Source organism: Bufo bufo, chromosome 5 (assembly GCF_905171765.1).
Source record: "Bufo bufo chromosome 5, aBufBuf1.1, whole genome shotgun sequence".
NCBI lineage: Eukaryota > Metazoa > Chordata > Amphibia > Anura > Bufonidae > Bufo > Bufo bufo.
In genome coordinates this window covers 141,010,364-141,031,915 of record NC_053393.1, presented here as the reverse complement: position 1 = coordinate 141,031,915, position 21,552 = coordinate 141,010,364, and the positions used below count along the sequence as shown (strand labels likewise).

Here is a 21,552-nt window from a genome sequence, read left to right as displayed (position 1 = left end):
ATGTTGGACTGGCCCACCAATGTACTAGAGCATCTGGTGGGCCAGTCTCTGATACCATAGTGGCCCCAAAAGAAAAAACATTTTGGAGCTGCTTTCTATTTCTTTGAATCATAACTTATTAGACTTTATTGATGATATGGGGTGTGACGAACACCACCCCTTGTGCCCGCTTGACGTCAACTACATTACGCTCACGAGGTACAGTATGGTGATTGGTTACCCAAGGCGTGACGTTATTCCCTCCTGGAGGAGTGGGTAAGGTCAGTCTTGGTACAGTTTTCACAGATTCCTCCTGTACACACGGGTACAGAGAGGCAACAAGCTGAGGGAGCCTTTTCACTGCCCCAGTGAAACAGCGCGTTCTCAGCCCGGAAAGACTGCCACCAGTTTCTTGTTTGATATAAGCCCGGCCTGTTAACGGGATTATATGAGGTAATAAACTAACCCGCGGTAGCGTATTACTAGGCCGAAACACGGACGTGGGGATTCGTGTTCGAGATACCAGACAGCACAAGATTAAATTATACATTTAATCGCCTTAAGGGCACACTAGTAAACACAATATACACACAAAATATATACAGTGGTCTGAGGTTACAAATACAGGTGGTATGGTACAAACCAGGTCAAGCAGAACAAAAGTCAGTTTACCAGATGGATGAGTCCTTTTGGGTAGTGATGAGTTCTTAGCTGTAGTCACATGGAGGTCAGTGATGTCAGCAGGTTGCAGGTCACTCTAAACACATGGTACCGCCAGGTTGCTGGCACAAGCTTTTCAAACTGTTGCCGGCCCCTCCTCTTTCCGCCTCTGGGAAGGGTTATCCCCTCCCTGCTGATCGTGGCAGCTCAATGACCTACAAAACCTTTTAGGGTTCATAGCTCCAGACCAGAAGGTCACAGGGAGATGGTTCTGGGACCAACAGACCCGCATTGGGTTCTAGCTACAATTCGAGTCCAAGCATGGTACCGTTATTGGGTTTCTGTGGGGAGATATGTATATCTCCCTTCCCTGGCACCCGACCTTCAACCTATGACCATGGGCATGTTCATCTTTGCCCCAAGATCGCATAAATATATTTGACTTATGTCTGGGATGGAAGGGCGATTCATATTTCCTCATGAACCGCTGGTTCCATGGTGTCTGGGGGGAAATGATAGATCTGGGTAAGGGCTGAGAACCCCCTACAGAGAGGTTTTCCTGTAGGATTAGCTGGCCTCCATACTGGCTGGTGGAGGTGTGAATTCGTACGCATGTGGCCTCCTTGAAGACAGAACCCCTGCAGAGTTCACTACCTCTGCTATCCGACAAGCAAATGGTTGGAGTGAGAACTGATTTTGCAGGTACACTGACAAAGGTGAATCAGATGAATATCATGGCTGCCATTAAATAATGATCCATATTCCTCACATGGGGTATGGTTCCTGAGAATAATTTCCGATGGTGGACCCTAGGAACTCCAATCCGACCCTGGTTTTATATCTGTTTTAGATATAAACATGAATAGAGTTTGTAGAATAAGCCTTTGATATATTGGTATGTGCAGCATTTTGTTTCTGCCATTCCATTGTCAAATATATTCAAAGAACTTGCTTGATAAATTGTCTGACCCATGATCTCACTGTTATAACTGAGGTGCCGACCATACTTTCTTCCCAAATGTTTCCCAATGAAGCAGCTTCCATATTTTCACTGCACTTTCATTTGCAATTGGCTGCTATGGGCAAAACAAACATTTAGGGCTCATGGACACGGGCATTGCTCGGCCATTCCGTTCACTGGGGACCACAATTTGCGGTCCCCAATGCACGGGCAACATCCGTGAAGATTCTGAAGACTGATCTAGACATGTCCTATTTTTTTTGCGGTGCCTCCGTTCCGCACTAAACCTTCCAGATTGCGGACCCATTCAAGTGAATGGGTCCACATCCGTGATGCGGTGAACACACAGCCGGTGCCTACATATTGCATGAGCCCTTAGTTAAATGCAAAGCTAACAACTGCAATGCAGTGCTATCGTATGTCTGACAACTGGGATAGCAGATGAGACACAACAAAGTATAGGAAAGGAAATGTCTTCATTGCTTACCTCTTCAGAGTTAACTAATAGTTTGGAAATGAAAAGACGTATATTCAATGGCGTGGAGGTATTTCCTAGTTTAGAATGTAGAAAGTTCATCCATGGTGGCAGGTCTTGTGGAACTTTACCCTAAACACAAGTGTAAAAGAGAAGGTTTAAATAAAATAAATACAGTTCATACAATGAGCCTCATGGGCCTCAGCAAAAAAAAATCATTTAATTAACCACCTCAGCCCCCAGTGCTTAAACACCCTGAAAGACCAGGCCACTTTTTACACTTCTGACCTACACTACTTTCACCGTTTATTGCTCGGTCATGCAACTTACCACCCAAATGAATTTTACCTCCTTTTCTTCTCACTAATAGAGCTTTCATTTGGTGGTATTTCATTGCTGCTGACATTTTTACTTTTTTTGTTATTAATCGAAATTTAACGATTTTTTTGCAAAAAAATGACATTTTTCACTTTCAGTTGTAAAATTTTGCAAAAAAAACGAGATCCATATATAAATTTTGCTCTAAATTTATTGTTCTACATGTCTATGATAAAAAAAAAATGTTTGGGTAAAAAAAAAAATGTTTGGGTAAAAGTTATAGCGTTTACAAACTATGGTACAAAAATGTGAATTTCCGCTTTTTGAAGCAGCTCTGACTTTCTGAGCACCTGTCATGTTTCCTGAGGTTCTACAATGCCCAGACAGTACAAACACCCCACAAATGACCCCATTTCGGAAAGTAGACACCCTAAGGTATTCGCTGATGGGCATAGTGAGTTCATAGAACTTTTTATTTTTTGTCACAAGTTAGCGGAAAATGATGATTTTTTTTTTTTTTCTTACAAAGTCTCATATTCCACTAACTTGTGACAAAAAATAAAAAGTTCTATGAACTCACTATGCCCATCACGAAATACCTTGGGGTCTCTTCTTTCCAAAATGGGGTCACTTGTGGGGTAGTTATACTGCCCTGGCATTCTAGGGGCCCAAATGTGTGGTAAGGAGTTTGAAATCAAATTCTGTAAAAAATGACCAGTGAAATCCGAAAGGTGCTCTTTGGAATATGGGCCCCTTTGCCCACCTAGGCTGCAAAAAAGTGTCACACATCTGGTATCTCTGTATTCAGGAGAAGTTGGGGAATGTGTTTTGGGGTGTCTTTTTACATATACCCATGCTGGGTGAGATAAATATCTTGGTCAAATGCCAACTTTGTATTAAAAAAATGGGAAAAGTTGTCTTTTGCCAAGATATTTCTCTCGCCCAGCATGGGTATATGTAAAATGACACCCCAAAACACATTCCCCAACTTCTCCTGAATACGGAGATACCAGATGTGTGACACTTTTTTGCAGCCTAGGTGGGCAAAGGGGCCCATATTCCAAAGAGCACCTTTCGGATTTCACTGGTCATTTTTTACAGAATTTGATTTCAAACTCCTTACCACACATTTGGGCCCCTAGAATGCCAGGGCAGTATAACTACCCCACAAGTGACCCCATTTTGGAAAGAAGAGACCCCAAGGTATTCGCTGATGGGCATAGTGAGTTCATGGAAGTTTTTATTTTTTGTCACAAGTTAGTGGAATATGAGACTTTGTATGAAAAAAAATAAAAATAAAAAATCATCATTTTCCACTAACTTGTGACAAAAAATAAAAAATTCTAGGAACTCGCCATGCCCCTCACGGAATACCTTGGGGTGTCTTCTTTCCAAAATGGGGTCACTTGTGGGGTAGTTATACTGCCCTGGCATTTTCCAGGGGCCCTAATGTGTGGTAAGTAGGTAAATGACCTGCGAAATCCGAAAGGTGCTCTTTGGAATGTGGGCCCCTTTGCCCACCTAGGCTGCAAAAAAGTGTCACACATGTGGTATCGCCGTATTCAGGAGAAGTTGGGGAATGTGTTTTGTGGTGTCATTTTACATATACCCATGCTGGGTGAGAGAAATATCTTGGCAAAAGACAACTTTTCCCATTTTTTTATACAAAGTTGGCATTTGACCAAGATATTTATCTCACCCAGCATGGGTATATGTAAAAAGACACCCCAAAACACATTCCCCAACTTCTCCTGAATACGGAGATACCAGATGTGTGACACGTTTTTGCAGCCTAGGTGGGCAAAGGTGCCCAAATTCCTTTTAGGAGGGCATTTTTAGACATTTGGATACCAAACTTCTTCTCACGCTTTGGGGCCCCTAAAATGCCAGGGCAGTATAAATACCCCACATGTGACCCCATTTTGGAAAGAAGACACCCCAAGGTATTCAATGAGGGGCATGGCGAGTTCATAGAAAAAAAAAATTTTTGGCACAAGTTAGCGGAAATTGATTTTTTGATTTTTTTTCTCACAAAGTCTCCCTTTCCGCTAACTTGGGACAAAAATTTCAATCTTTCATGGACTCAATATGCCCCTCAGCGAATACCTTGGGGTGTCTTCTTTCCAAAATGGTGTTATTTGTGGGGTGTTTGTACTGCCCTGGCATTTGAGGGTCTCCGCAATCATTACATGTATGCCCAGCATTAGGAGTTTCTGCTATTCTCCTTATATTGAGCATATGGGTAATGAGATTTTTTTTTTTCGTTCAGCCTCTGGGCTGAAAGAAAAAAATGAACGGCACAGATTTCTTCATTCGCATCGATCAATGTGGATGAAAAAATTTCTGCCAAAAAAAGAAAAAGGAGGGGAAAGGCGTCTGCCAGGACATAGGAGCTCCGCCCAACATCCATACCCACTTAGCTCGTATGCCCTGGCAAACCAGATTTCTCCATTCACATCAATCGATGTGGATGAATAAATCATTGCCGGGATTTTTTTTTTTATATATACAAAGTGTTTGCCAAAGTATATGAACACCGCCACCTCCTCAGCTCATATGCCTCGGCAAACGTATCTTTTACTGCAGAGGAGAAATCTCGTCTTGCAGCGCCGCATACACCGACTTGCGTGTAATCTGACAGCAGCGCAATGCTTCTGTCCGAATGCACATCAGTGCTGCAGCTAGTCGATCGGTTGGTCCACCTGGAAGGTAAAAAAAACAAAACAAAAAAGAAAAAACCAGGCCGCAACGCAATAACTTTATTAACTTTAGAACAGAACATATTAACTTTTTTTTTAACCGGTAATTTTTTTTTTTGTTTAGTTTTTTTTTACCTTTATAGAACAAACCTCTCCTTCCCCATGGGACAATGTGCAAAGCGCAAATCGCCCAAAGATGTGGCGAAGTACGTTATGCACTTTATCCCAGGTGAAAGGAGAGGTTTGCAGCAGCTGTGAGTAAAAGGGCCCTAATAGCCATGTGTGCCTGTCCTGTGAGATGCAATCCCTATGCTAGGTGTACCTGTGTGTGGTACTTCCGGAAACACTCACCAAAGCATAGGGCAGGGTGGTCAGGACAGTCAGGACAGAAATAGCGGGTGTCACGCCTTATTCCACTCCTGCTACAGACACAACATCTTTTTCGGGGTGACGGTTGGGTTGAGGTACCAGGAACGACACTGGGGAAATGTCGCTCGTGTAGACGGCTAACTACACTGGTGGATGGGGCCACGGAACCTCCTGGATACAGGAGGTTCTCGATGATCTCTTCCTGGAATTTGAGGAAGGATCCTGTTCTCCCAGCCTTACTGTAGAGAACAAAACTATTATACAGCGCCAATTGAATTAAATATACAGACACCTTCTTATACCAGCGTCTGGTTCTGCGGGAAACTAAATACGGAGACAACATCTGGTCATTGAAGTCCACCCCTCCCATGAGCGCATTATAGTCGTGGACACAGAGGGGCTTTTCAATGACACGGGTTGCTCGCTCAATTTGGATTGTCGTGTCTGCGTGAATGGAGGAGAGCATGTAAATGTCACGCTTGTCTCTCCATTTCACCGCGAGCAGTTCTTCGTTACACAAGGCAGCCCTCTCCCCCGCAAGACGGGTGGTAACGAGCCGTTGGGGGAAGCCCACGCGACTAGTTCGCGCGGTGCCACAGGCGCAAATCCGTTCTAGAAACAAATGCCTAAAGAGGGCCACACTTGTGTAAAAATTGTCCACATAAAGATGGTACCCCTTGCCGAATAAGGGTGACACCAAGTCCCAGACTGTCTTCCCACTGCTCCCCAGGTAGTCAGGGCAACCGACCGGCTCCAGGGTCTGATCTTTTCCCTCAGATCCGAAATTTGTGGGTATAGCCTGTGGCCCTTTCACAGAGCTTATACAATTTGACCCCATACCGGGCACGCTTGCTTGGGATGTATTGTTTGAAGCCAAGGCGCCCGGTAAAATGTATTAGGGACTCGTCTACGCAGATGTTTTGCTCAGGGGTATACAAATCTGCAAATTTCTGGTTGAAATGGTCTATGAGGGGCCGAATTTTGTGGAGCCGGTCAAAAGCTGGGTGGCCTCTGGGACGGGAGGTGGTGTTGTCGCTAAAATGCAGGAAACGGAGGATGGCCTCAAATCGTGCCCTGGACATAGCAGCAGAGAACATGGGCATGTGATGAATCGGGTTCGTGGACCAATATGACCGCAATTCATGCTTTTTAGTTAGACCCATGTTGAGGAGAAGGCCCAAAAAAAATTTAAGTTCGGAAACTTGGACTGGTTTCCACCGGAAAGGCTGGGCATAAAAGCTTCCTGGGTTGGCGGATATAAATTGTGTGGCATACCGGTTTGTCTCTGCCACGACTAAGTCCAAGAGCTCCGCAGTCAAGAACAGCTCAAAAAATCCCAGGGCCGAACCGATTTAAGCCGTCTCAACCCGAACTCCAGACTGGGCGGTGAAAGGGGGAACTAATGGTGCGGCTGAAGTTGGTGACTGCCAATCAGGGTTTGCCAGCACCTCAGGGATTCTAGGGGCTCTACGGGCCTGTCTGTGCGGTGGCTGCGACGGGGTAACTACTGCACGTGCCACCGTACCAGCTTCAACTGCCCTTCTGGTGCTCGCCACGTCACCATGTTGTACGGCAGTGCTGGTACTAGGTCCAGGGAGGGCTGCGCTGCTGGTGTATGCCTCACCACGTGATCCGGCAGCGACAGCCCCACTCTGCTGCTCTTGAAGCGGATCCTGCATAACCTGTGGTCTAGCGACACGGGGCCTGGTACGCCTGGTGCTATCAGGGACCTCCACCTCCTCGTCCGAACTTTGGGTCAGAGAGCCACTGCTTTCCACAGGTTCATATTCTGACCCGCTAGATTCGTCAGATGAGGGTTCCCACTCCTCATCCGACTGGGTCAGAATCCTGTAGGCCTCTTCAGAAGAATACCCCCTGTTTGACATTTTGGACTACTAAATTTAGGGGTATTCCCTGAGACTACCCAAGAAAAAAAGCAAACCTGTCTTACAAAGGGGAGGCTAGCGAAGTACCGGAGGCCGCTGCGGTTGATAAAAAATATCAAAACGGATTTTTTTTATCGCCGCAGTGCGTGTAAAATGAATGTGCAGTGATAAAAAAAATATATATTTTTTGTCACTGCGGTGGGGCGGGCGTGGGTGAACGCACGTGTGGGCGACCGATCAAGCCTGATCGGGCAAACACTGCGTTTTGGGTGGAGGGCAAGCTAAGGTGACACTAATACAATTATAGATCTGACCGTGATCAGTTTTGATCACTTACAGATACTATAAAAGTACAAATGCTGATTAGCGATACGCTAAACAGCGAATAAGTGACTGCGGTGCGGTGGGCTGGGCGCTAACTCACGCTAAACTACCTAACCAAGGGGCCTAAACTATCCCTAAAACCTAACATCCAATACTAGTGAAAAAAAAAAAGTGAGTTTACACTGATCACTTTTTTTCCTTTCACTAGTGATTGACAGGGGCGATCAAAGGGGTGATCAAAGGGTTAATTGGGGTGCAGGGGGGTGATCTGGGGCTAAGGTGTAGTGTTTGGTGTACTCACAGTTCAGTCTGCTCCTCTGCTGGATCCAACCGACGAAAAGGACCAGCAGAGGAGCAGACAAGCCATATAACAGATCATATTTACTAATATGATCTGTTATATGACTTGTGATTGGATTTTTTGAAAATCGCCAGCCTGCCAGCCAATGATTATTGCTGGCAGGCTAGTGACGAAATTGTTCTTTAAATTTTGCCGGCCCGCGATGCGCATGCGCGGGCCGGCTTTGAGCGAAATCTCGCGTCTCGCGAGATGACGCGTATATGCGTGATTGTGCGCAGCGCTGCCACCTCCGGAACGCGAATCTGCGTTAGGCGGTCCGGAGGTGGTTAAACAAATACTGACTAGTTGCTAACAGCAACACTGCCATTCTATTCCTATACGATAGCTTTTAAATACAAGGCCTAATGCATCCGAAATTAGCATACCTCCTCTACTTTAGGTGTTATGCCATTTTGACTCATGCGTTTGATCAGTCCAGTCATAGGTGCCATGCACTCATGCTGGTTTAGTTCATCCATTTCAAACTCCATAACATCTTCTGCGGTCTGCTGGACTTCAGAGCTGCGATCCTGTAATAACAGTGCTGAATGTTAAGACCGGGTTCATATGAAAATTAATTACACCACATTGACAGTGTTGATATGTTAAGTTTTAAAACGTATTCTTATGGAGAAGACCGAGCCTGTGTGCCTATTTCCTAATCCAAGTCATATTGCAGAGGCCATATACTAATATTTCAATGTGTCGTCGTCTCTGAATTTGATTCTCTCAGTCTATGGCTGATGTGCACTAGTTTTGTCATGTTTTTTTTTTAAATCAGATAATTTTTATTTGGTTTTTCAAAAAATCACAAAAAAAACAAAAAGGAAGACAGTCTGTACAGCATACATGCAACAGTAGATGACAAAAATACCATAGCATTACATGATCGGACAGATAGTTACTTACATAAACCATGGTACAAGAAGCACATAAAATAACGTATTCTAGTTACAAAATATATCTGTTACAGAACCACATTTCCCATTCAATAATTTATCAACAGGAAACCCACCCTCCCTACCCAATTAAAGCCCAGTACCCCCCCCCCCTCCCTACCCAAGCGATGGAGCGGGTCCAAACTCCAAGATTGGACATCTTTTTAACATGTCAAAGGCACATCCATTGGTGTACACCTCCTGTCTGTGTATCATACCTCTGCACACCCGACCTGCATAGTACTACACACCTTCATACAGCATACATCCAGAGTATATTTGGATAGAGGAGATAGAGAGCCTATCCAAACCAATACTGCGCCTCTTCCTACCCCGTAGTCCAACTACGAGGAAAGGCTAAACCGGACACTGTAGCCTGCATTTCTCCCAGTTATCCCATATTTTGTCATACTTCCCAGCACAGTTTCTTTTAACATACACACTTTTCTCTAAGCGTAATATCTCTGACATTCTATTGAGGAATTCTCCCCTAGTCGGAGATTGAGGTCTAAGCCAAAATCTAGCTATGAGTTTCCTAGCTTGAAATAGTAGACGCTGTACTCCCAAACGATGATGACGATTTTTGATGTCTAATATCCCGACCACACACGCTCTCGGACCAGGCGGGACTGCAATATTATATGCGTCTTTTATTAGGGCTAAAACCGTGGACCAAAAGTTCCGGAGCTCCTCACAATCCCAGAACATGTGTAACAAGGATGCAGGACTCCTGCCACATCTAGGACAATCCGCACCTTCCCGAACACCTATCAGGCATAAAAACTCTGGCGTCCTATACACCCGGTGTATTAAAAACAACTGGGACATGCGCTGCCCCTCGCAGACTGACAATTGTGGAGTGAGCGCCAAAAGCGATTTCCACTGCTCTTCTGAGATCGGCCCGACCTCCCTTTCCCATTTAGATTTGACTGCTAAGACCCCTTGCTTCAATGACTTCACATACAAGTTCCTATAAATAGAGGATATCAGACCGCTCGAGGAGCTACTTGTGAGGAGTTGCTGAAACAATGGGACCACAGTGCATTTCAACGACACAGATTTAGCCTGTGTCTGAAAGGCATGACGAAGTTGTAAAAATTGATAGAAGGCCGAGTGCGGGAGACCAAATTCATTTCTCAGCTGTTCAAAGGACTTGAAAACAGTAGCACTCTCAAGTTGACATAGATATCTCACTCCTTTGCGCTCCCAGGGTGAAAAGCCATCTAACTGGAATATTTCAGGAAGGTGCGGATTCCTCCAGATAGGAGAAAACTGTGTAAACCCCTGTATTGATAACAGCGCCCAGCTTTTTTGCCAAACCTTATACATCATAAAAAGTGTGGGGTGCCCCGACAGCTTACCTACAATTCCGCTATTTTCCAATAGAGCCACCGGAGAACTGTGCCCAATAATATGTGCCACCAATCTGGCCGAGGCAACGTCTCCAGGAGTTCTTCCCCATCCCCTCAACTGCTGCAGCTTGGCAGAGATGTAATACAACCATGCATTCGGTACTGCTAGCCCTCCCTCCTCTTTTCCCCTCTGCAGAGTGTCCAGCCCAATCCGCGCTTTTTTATGGCGCCAAATCAAATCTCTAAACAACCTATCAATCTTTATGAATATTCTGCGAGGAATCCATACCGGGGAATTATGTAATATATACATGAGTTTGGGCATGAGAATCATTTTAAGAAGGTTACTCCTCCCAATTTCAGATAGCGGTAGCTTGCGCCATGCCTTGATTTTATCCAACATTGTGATTAATAACGGCTCAACATTCAGTTTAATATAACTGTTAGGATGTGCTGTAACCATTATCCCCAGATATTTGACCTGATGCACAATCTGCAATGGACAAGAATTCGGGACAAGAGTTACAGCAGATTCATCCAGCGGTAGGATAGTAGATTTGTCCCAATTGATACGGAGACCAGACCTATCCCCAAATTCCCGTATAAGTGCCATGACAGGACCTAATGACTGTTCCACATTGCCCAAATATATTAACATGTCGTCAGCGTAAAGGGACACCCTCTCCTCCCAAGTCCCGCAGGGAAATCCCACAATCTTGTCAGATGAGCGCAATACGCAGGCAAGCGGCTCAATCGCGATAGCGAACAGAAGGGGGGACAGTGGGCACCCCTGACGAGTCCCTCTACCCAGACTGAACGAATCCGACGTTCCCCCATTCGCCCGTATCCTAGCAGTGGGGCCATTATATAACAATCGAACCCAGGAGATAAAGGTCTTCCCAAACCCCATGACTCGCAACACCTCCCATAGATAACACCATTCAACACTATCAAAGGCTTTAGCCGCATCCAGTGAGAGGATGACACGCCCTCCGACAGACTCATCTCTTCTCTGAGTATTAAGAAAAAGGCGTCTAAGATTCACCGAAGTAGATTTGTCCGGCATGAAACCAGCCTGATCACTATGAATAATAGTGGAAATGACAGACTGCAGACGATTCGCTAAAACTTTCGCCAGAATCTTAATATCAGAGGTTAACAGTGAAATTGGTCTGTACGAGTCAGGGGATTTGGGATCCTTACCAGGTTTGGGCAGTACCACTACAATAGCCTCTTTCATAGAAGCGGGAAGGTTTCCTATTTGAAGGGATTCAGTAAAGACTGACATTAAGTGGGGCATTAAGACACTACTATACTTTTTAAAAAATTCCATCGGTAAACCGTCTATCCCTGGAGCTTTCTCATTGGGAAATGATTGTAAAGCTAATTCCATCTCCTTGAGTGTTAAAGGACCTTCTAGCCCTGCTGCACACGTCACGGATAGTCTCGGAACCTCAATCTCTGCAAGATACTCAGCTATATTAGTAGAATCCACCTTTAATTTAGTCCTATACAGGGATTCATAGTAAGTATGGAAAACTGACAGAATCTCCTCATCTGCCGTGGCCAGAGATCCATCAGCCCTCTGAATAGACAAGATTTTGGACGGTCCCTCCTGGGCTCTAATAACCCTTGCCAGTAGCCTGCCAGAACTTTCCCCGGCCTCAAAGTATTTTTGTTTTACAAAAAACCTACGATTTTCTGCCGTTTTTATTAAATGCTGCTTCAATCCCGCCTGAGCTGCTATAAGGGAGTCCTCACTTGCCCTGTCAGGAGCAACTACAAACCTTTCCTCCGCCTCCACTACTACCTATTGCAACTTTTTCAGGGTTTCGCGAGATTTAGTTTTATGTCTGGTAATTTTCTGAATATATAGGCCTCTAACGTACGCTTTGCAAGTATCCCACACCACACCCACACTTGCCGACCCAGCATTTTGCGCGTAGAACTCTTTCAATTCCTCCACCATGCCATTCTCCCCATCCACTAATTGTAGCCAAAACGGGTTAAGTTTCCACATCCCGATCCCAGGGAGGCGCCTAGCGCCCGGATGTAATTCTATAAAAATCGGGAAATGGTCGGAGAGACTTCTAGGTAGGTATTTAATTTCCGCTACCAACGACAACACATCAGGCGAACCTATCGCTAGATCAATCCGTGACAGTGAATGATGAGAACTAGAGAAACACGAAAACTGACGTGCACTCGGATTCCTCACCCGCCAAATGTCATGTAGGTCCAGCTCCCGCAGTACACTTGCAAAGTTAGAGTCCCTATTAGTTGCCGTCATCCCTCCCCTATCCAGTGTCGCTGAAGGGCAGGTATTAAAATCACCTATGATCAGGATAGGGAACTGAGGCTGATCCTCAACATATCTCATAATTTCCTTTAATACCTCACTACTGTAGGGAGGGGGAATGTATACCGCCACTAATATAAAGGTCCAATGATAACAAGTACAATGGAGACAAACATATCTTCCACTATCGTCTAAGCGAGACGAATGAAACATAAATGGCAGAGATTTATGCACTAGAACACTTACACCACTGGAATGATAAGAGAATATGGAGTGAAATGCCTGACCAATTCACGGCCTTTGCAAGACCGAAATAGTGTTAGTAGATAAATGAGTCTCTGACAGACAAATTATAGCAGGATGAAAGTGTTGTAGTGCCATAAACATCGCAGTACGTTTATTTGAATCACCTAAACCCCTAACATTCCACCCTATTATCTTAAGATTATTCGCCATAATAGCATATAATATATTTACCATCCACGTACACCGCAGCCATCACACACATTTGCTCTTTACTTCCTGTACACCATAGAAGTATTCGGACCGCACTCCATCGCTTAGCCCACCCCATCCCACCCCCTAAAACTAACCCCAAAACAAAACAACTAGCGGCAAGGACATAATCCCTACCCAGCAAAAACCCACCGGCAGGGCGAAAAAATTTCCCTACGGTCGGCCATACATATGCCAGAATAATTGCCACAGGAAAACCCGTGCAAGAATGTACACACAAAACGGGTCACCCACATTGACCTGCCCACATGTAGGTGAATCTGCAGCGTACTGAACATAACCCAAATGCATAGACATAGTTAAACATTTTACGGCGACACCCGCAACTCGTCACCATAGTAACGTAAGGATCCGCGGACCCTACAGATAAAACTCAGATAGTATAAACAGATGGTCATAATAACAGTAGATAGTAATAAGGATCGACCATTACACAAAGCATTAATACACAGAACATATCAAACATGTCCCTAAACACATCTGGCATATCTCACGTGCTCCAACACTAGAATAGGCAGGACGCTCAGCCCACAGATGCAGAGTTCTTCAACAAAGGCTCATTGGAGTCAATCCACTGCGCCGCCTCCAGGGGGGTGTCAAAGAAGCAAACTTCTCCATGCGCCACTACACGAAGCTTGGCCGGATACATCATGGAGTACGGGATTTGTAGATTCCGAAGGCGTCTTTTCACATCCATGAACTTGACTCTCTTCCGTTGGACCTCTGCCGAGAAGTCTGGATAAATTGCAATTTTGCTTCCATTAATCAGTAGCTCCGGATGATCTCTTGCTTTTTTAAGGATAGTGTCCCTGTCCCTGAAGTGTAGCAGCTTCATTAGAACTGGACGCGGTGGGGCCTCTGGTGGCGGAGCGCGAAACGGCACTCTGTGCGCCCTTTCAATAGCAAACATCCTGGACAACAAGTCCTTGCCAAATTTAATTGTAATCCAATCTTCAAAAAAGGATACTGGATCAGGACCTTCAGCTTTCTCGGGGACCCCCACCAACCGGAGATTGTTCCTTCTTGAACGATTCTCTAGGTCTTCCGCTTTTGACATCAACAGGGTTATATTGTGAATAACCTTGCCCAGATCTCTTTTAACAGGAGGCAGTTGATCCTCCACTGTGCTCACTCTGGCTTCAACCTCAGTCATCCTTTCCGTGACTTTTTTATGGTCATGGCAGAGAAAGGAGACACTTTCTTGCAGACTTCCCATGTTAGCGGTGAGAAGAGCAAGTGAGTTATTGCTTTGCTGGACTGCCTTGAATATATCTTTAAAAGTAGGCTCACCAGTAAGTTCATCAGGCTGTGCCAACTGTGTATGCTGAGGACATAGCGATGCAAGGCCACTAGGTAGAGCTGTTGGATCAGAGGCTGCAGCTCCAGCAATCTCCTCTGCTTGTAACTGCTTGCGATTTTGTCCCAGTGTCGGCCATTCTGAGGCATTCAGCCTCTCATCTGTCTCCCCTGATGTATCTGTGGACGATGCAGGCGTCTCAGATGGAGGTAGGTTTGTGGCTGAGCGGGCATATTTTCCCAAGCGGGCCGCCAGGTCTGCGGCCCGCACATCCGATGCGGCGCCATCTTGCTTGACCGGCGTGGACACGCCGGCCTCCTTCAGCTCCCTCTCCTTTCTGCCGGTACGAGTCATGGCGCTCTGTACACGGCCCGCACACTCTGCTGAGCCCCACAGTAAAAGTTAAAGCAGCGGCGCTTGCTGCAGAGACAGGATTCCTCAGGATAGCCGGCGGCAGGTCAGGAGCTCCCCTCAGGCACGTCCGCTCACATGCCCGACCAGGCCACGCCCCCCAGTTTTGTCATGTTTAAAATCAAAGTTTAAATGAAAATGTGCTGCAGCTAAGCACAATAGGGAGGGTGGCCAGCTATGAAATCATACACCACCGAAAGTTTCTCCTGGATGATATAAATGAAGCTGGACTTTAACCCCTTAATAACAAACCTTATTTTTGGTGTTATTAATCAAGCATTTTAAAAAAAAAAATTTTCACTGTTGCATTCCAAATGTCATGGCTTTTTTTTCTCATTTTATAGATTTTTGTGGAACAGGTTGAAGATTTCATTGGTACCAGTTTGGGGAACATACAGCTTTTTGATTACTTCTAATTTAATTTTTTTGAAGGAGGGATAAATAAATAAAAAATAAACAAAAACAAAACAGTTTTTATGGCATTCACAAAGTTTCCTAAATATTGCAATAGTTTAATATCTTGGGTGATCACAGATGAGACAGTGAGAATTATGTATTTTTTTTTTAGTTTCTCCACTGCCATGAAAACCCATTAGTACCCTGCTATCTCGTTGTAGAGGTGCTGATGAGTTAACAGAGTGCGCCCCCTCTCTGTAAGCCACTTAGGTGGCACAGTCAGCTGTAGCAGAACAGATCTTTTGTGGGCAATGTAAAAAGATGTACAAGCAGTCTTTTTGGTGTTAAATGTCCTTGCAAGCAAATAAAAAAAAAAAAAGATTTTTAAGAATTCATTTAAAAAATATAGTGCTATAGGTATGGAAACATTAAAGGGGCTGTGCAAACTGTATACATTGATGACCTAACTTCAGGATAAGTCATCAGTATCTGATCGGTTGGAGTCGCTTACCCGGCACCCCCACCAATCAGCTGTTTGATGAGGTGGAGGTGGCGCTCCATGCAGGTACTGCTTCCTCTGCATTACACCACACGTCGTCTCCCTTGGAGCGGTGGCGTTGTGTCAATTAACTGGAGTGAGTACTCGTAATTATCCCGCACTTCAGAGATGATGGGCAGTGTAAAGAAGAGGAAGCAGAGCTTGCATGGAGAGCCGCCTCCTCTTCAAACAGCTAATCGTGGGGGTGATGTGTGTCATACCCCCACCTATCTGATATTGATGATCTATCCTGAAAATAGGACATCGATATAAGACCCCTGCACAACCCCTTTAAAGAGGTTTACCCATTGTGTTTACCAAAGTGTAAATGGGAAGAGTCATACATGGACACCTGACATCGGCCATTGAATCGAACCAGAAAGTTATGGACATCTGACAGCGGCCATTTAATAGAAGCAGGAAGTGGCGGACATCTGACAGCGGCCATTTAATAGAAGCAGGAAGTGGCGGACATCTGACAGCGGCCATTTAAAAGAAGCAGGAAGTGGCTGTCAGTATGGACAGCACTTCTCTGTTGCAGCCTATGATAAGATGCATGAAAACATCTTTGAGCTTTCATGTAAACAAGACAAGGGGGGCGAACCACAACAAGGGTGCAAAATTTAAACAGTAAACACATCACATTTTGATAATTTTAGCAATTTTGAGTGCATTTTGGCACTTTGGACTTGTTATATATCAGGAAAAGCCTTTGGCCTATCATTTATCTACATTTACTGTGCACTTCACTGCAATCTAGGGTTGTATGCTAGGCTGGGGTGACACATTGTAATTCACTCCAATGTATAAATCAAACCACAAAATATCATGCATGGAATACTACCATGGACTCTTATAAATATACTAGACACCACAGGAAAATAATAAACAAGAAACTTTATTGAGGAACAGACATCAATTATATAAATAATAACAACATATGCTGAATAAGTGTAAGAATGTGAGGAGAAGATCCCTCCAACTACGGAAAGGAGTACAAATCAATGGTCCAGCTCAGCAGCTTTAGTGGTATAATATCACACACCCATAGTATTGAAAATAAACGGTACCAGCAGGCATCCATGAAGGGCCCTTGACAAAGCGCGACAGCGAAACGGACGTTGGGACGTTCCCTCGAACTCGGGTATGTACTATACATTTACATCATAGCTCTCAGCCATATTTGTGGAACTCCGCAGCTCCTAGAAGTTACTGCAGTTGTTCCTAGTGACATGTAGTTCATGGATGCCTGCTGGTACAGTTTATTTTCAATACTATGGGTGTGTGGTATTATACCAATAAAGCTGCTGAGCGGCACCATTGATTTGTACTCATTTCTGTGGTTGGAGGGATCTTTTCCTCACATTCTTACACTTCTTCAGCATATGTTTTTATTATTTATAATTGTTTCGATGTCTGTTCCTCAATAAAGTTTGTTGTTTATTATTTTGTGTGGTGTCTAGTATATATAGGAGTTAATGGGGTGACACATTGTGTAGCAGTGCAATCAGTGAACTGCAAATTGCCACGACCACAACCTAACGATCAGAATTCTGGAGTAACAGCAACCCAGCTGTACTGGAAGCCCATTCAGTTTCATGGCTGCAATGCTACACAGCGATATTTCGATGCACAAGTCTCATGGTCAAGACTGACGGGTATCCCCAGTCTTAGCAGTCATGTCAGGCTGGAGACAAGCAGACTGCAGGCTGAAAGCATGAAATAAGATGTCATTACCCTCACTCTTCTGCTTCTTTGAGACCTTACTGGGTTCTGTGAACTATAAGAAAAACTCTGGATACCAGTTGAGAAGTCGAACTGACTCATTTCTTCACTCAGACTGCTATCTGCCATGTAAGACTGTGACGACAAATACTGGGGCTCATCTTTAATGGGAAGCAAAACAAGGAGAAAAGTCACAATGCAAATTATTATAGATAAATATACATTAACATGTAATAACACAACATCCAGAATTCTGTTTAAAATCGTGTATATAAGAAAGTAAAAATACATTTTCAAGGTAAAATGACTACAGACATCTGAAACTTATTGGACACTAAGGTCACTAGTAGGGATCGACCGATATTGATTTTTTAGGGCCGATACCGATAATTTGTGAACTTTCAGGCCGATAGCCGATAATTTATACCGATATTCTGGGTATTTTTATTTTTGAGAAAAAAAAAAATTTCCTACACAAATCTGCTGAAAATTAATATGTTTATTGTTAACGTGTATTTTTTAGTAAATCTTTTTCATTTATACTTAATATTTTTGTGTTTTTTTTTTTACTAACTTTTAGCCCCCTTAGGGACTAGAACCCTTGTCCTATTCACCCTGATAGATCTCTATCAGGGTGAATAGGATCTCACACTGTCCCTGCTGCTCTGTGCTTTTTGCACATAGCAGCATGGAGCTTATCATGGCAGCCAGGGCTTCAATAGCGTCCTGGCTGCCATGGTAACCGATCGGAGCCCCAGGATTACACTGCTGGGGCTCCGATCGGAGGAGCAGGGGAGAGGGGATCCTGTGGCCACTGCCACCAATGATTAATACTGGGTGGGGGGGAGCCACCAAAGTTTCTACTATTAGGATGGGGGGCGCACTGCGCCACCAATGATTAATACAAACCAATGATTAATACTGGGGGGCGCACTGCGCCACCAATGAAGATAAGTCTCTCATTCATATACAGGAGGCGGGAGCTGGCTGCAGAATCACATAGCCGGCTCCCAACCTCTATGAGCGGTAGCTGCGATCCGCGGCACCTAAGGGGTTAACTACCGCGGACCGCAGCTACCGTTCATAGAGGTCGGGAGCCGGCTATGTGATTCTGCAGCCAGCTCCCGCCTCCTGTATATGAATTAATGAAAGACTCATCTTCATTGGTGTCGCAGCGGCCACAGCCCCTCCCCTCCTCTTCTCTCCTGTTATTGGCGGCAGCGGCACAGGGGGGAGGAGACACTGCTTCCTTCTCCCCTGTGCTGCGGAGGGAACACGGAGAGCGCTGAGAGCAGCGCGTTCTGTGTTCCCAATAAGTTATCGGTATATCGGCAAAATAGATGCCGATACCGATATCTGTCAAAATCCTTAATATCGGCCAATAATATCGGTAAAACCGATAATCGGTCGATCCCTAGTCACTAGTGCAAGTGAGATCCAAAAAATAAAGCTGTTGTGGAGACGTGATATAGTCTACAATAGCTGCAGTAACGAACACTACCGCAGGTTTTGAAGTGAAAAGGTATGACTGCCATTCCCAAGCAATTGAATAGGTGTCGCCGATCATATAAATCTTTAAAGGGCTTCTGTCAGCCCACTAAACCGTTTTTTTTTGTTTACTAATGATCCATACACTGCGAGTTATGCATACATAAGTTAAATAATCATTTCTGTTCAGTAGAATTTGCTAAAAAGCGATTTTTTAAATATGCAAATTACCTTGCTACCAGCAAGTAGGGCGGCTACTTGCTGGTAGCAGTCGCATCCTCCGACCCTAATGACGCCCCCTCCGCATTGTGATTGACAGGGCCAGGGAACGGAATCGTTCTCTGCTGGCCCTGCCTGTTAGCATTCAAAATCTGGCGCCTGAGCTGCGGCCGTACGTATCTTCAATCTGCGCAGGCGCACTGAGAGGCGGCCGCTCTCTCCTCAATGCGCCTGCGCCGGGTGTAGATGTGACGTCATCGGCGCAGGCGCATTGAGGATGGAGCGGCCGAGCGAGTGGCCGTCTCTCAGTGCGCCTGCGCAGATTGAAGATAGGTACGGCCGCGGCGCAGGCGCCAGATTTTGAATGCTAACAGGCAGGGCCAGCAGAGAACGATTCTGTGCCGCGGCCGTACCTATCTTCAATCTGCGCAGGCGCACTGAGAGACGGCCACTCGCTCGGCCGCTCCATCCTCAATGCGCCTGCGCCGATGACGTCACATCTACACCCGGCGCAGGCGCATTGAGGAGAGAGCGGCCGCCTCTCAGTGCGCCTGCGCAGATTGAATATACGTACGGCCGCAGCGCAGGCGCCAGATTTTGAATGCTAACAGGCAGGGCCAGCAGAGAACGATTCTGTTCCCTGGCCCTGTCAATCACAATGCGGAGGGGGCGTCATTAGGGTCGGAGGATGTGGCTGCTACCAGCAAGTAGCCGCCCTACTTGCTGGTAGTAAGGTAATTTGCATATTTTAAAAATCGCTTTTTAGCAAATTCTACTGAACAGAAATGATTATTTAACTTATGTATGCATAAATCGCAGTGTAGGGATTATTAGTAAACAAAAAAACAAAAAACGGTTTAGAGGGCTGACAGAAGCCCTTTAAGTTTTTTCGTTAACCTCAGTGCTTACAAAGGGAAAGCAGGAGGGGAACTTGCAGAGGATGTAAGCCCTATCAGCCAGAGTTTCTCCTTATGAAACCAAAGATAAACTGAATAAAGTGGCTCAACAGTAAAATAAAAATTAGCACAAAAAATATCACAATACCCGAATCCTCATTTGCTGCTTCCCTTGCTTCCTTGCGTATAGCAAGATATTTTTTCTTTCGTTCCATAGGAACCTATAGATCACAACAGAAAAAAATACAAATGTAAAATTATTTATTTTAACTAAATAAAAATGTTTTAAATTATTTTTAAAAGCATAAATTCGTACTCCAATATCAGCTGTTTGAAGAGGCAAGGGCAATCTCAAGTTCTCAGCAGCTCATGGATCAAGCTCAGCAGTTGCATCAAGGTGCCAGCTGTATGTCACAGATGACAACCATTGTGGAAGGTGCGGAGTCTGCGCCATCCACTCAATGTATGTCAGATTGCGGTAACTCACTAGCAATCAAGATGTACAGGTATCTCGTTTAGGTGATGTACCATTTATTAGTTGTCTTCCATCTTGATTCCTTCCCTCATATATGATTACGCTAATGCAGTCTGTTTCCCATTATGCCTCTGGCTTTGCAGATACAGAAAGGGGTGAATGTCATCACACTAAGGGCAAAAGTAACCGAACAGTGACAAAGAATCGCCCTCTGCTTGGGATAGTTTTTTCCGTCAGCTCTTACAAGCAGAAGCAGATTAAAGCTGCATAACATAAGAGGTGGTGCACATCTCTAGATGGTAGATATTAGCCAGGGTCAGTCCACCGCCTCACTGAGTTTACTTAAAAATCAGAAAAACTGCTAACATGTATGTGCCTCTAGCGCTAACTTACCTCAACTTCTATGGGAAAGGAATAGTGGCGCTTAAGATCTATTATGTTTTCAAGTATGAAGGTATTCTAAATGTAGAGAAGAAAAAAAAAGAAAAGTAGGTTAGAGGAACAAGAAGTCATGGTTTGTATTAGGTGGCAATGACACTCTACAAACAAGCAGAGAAGACTTTTTTCCGTCTTTAAAGGTAACCTGTCATGTGGATATTTGATTATAATCTAACTAATTATATACAATCATTAACTACTAAAAAGTGCCTTAGATGTATTCACTTACTGGTGTGACAGACGGTTATCTCATAATATACACACAAAGATGCCACATGCCGCATGCTAATGAGCTGATTTGAGTCCAGCGTGATGTCATTGAGTCCAGCGTATTTTTAATTAACAGCTATAGCCACTCCCCTGCCCAACTGCTGCTGATTCATATGGAAAATAACTGTCAATCAGCAGCAGGTAGGCGGGGAGAGTCAGGAGCTCAAAAATATTCAGGACTCATCATTATCAGCTGGAGCTTTTCAATACAAGATCTTGGCAGATTGACTGGGTCAATTAAAGAAAGTGACCCAGCATTTTGCTAAGAGAATCAGTCACTTAT

At 44.7% G+C, this 21,552-nt stretch overlaps 1 protein-coding gene across 1 annotated transcript in view; it reads right to left on the bottom strand.

The window, feature by feature from the left end:
* The window catches only part of PRKDC (protein kinase, DNA-activated, catalytic subunit), a 448,398-nt gene that overhangs the window by 174,545 nt on the left and 252,301 nt on the right, over positions 1-21,552 (bottom strand). Inside the window, 5 exon segments of the mRNA XM_040433446.1 lie at positions 2,088-2,207; positions 8,398-8,541; positions 17,496-17,644; positions 20,235-20,307; positions 20,955-21,020. Of these exon segments, the coding sequence (XP_040289380.1) occupies positions 2,088-2,207; positions 8,398-8,541; positions 17,496-17,644; positions 20,235-20,307; positions 20,955-21,020 (552 nt within the window).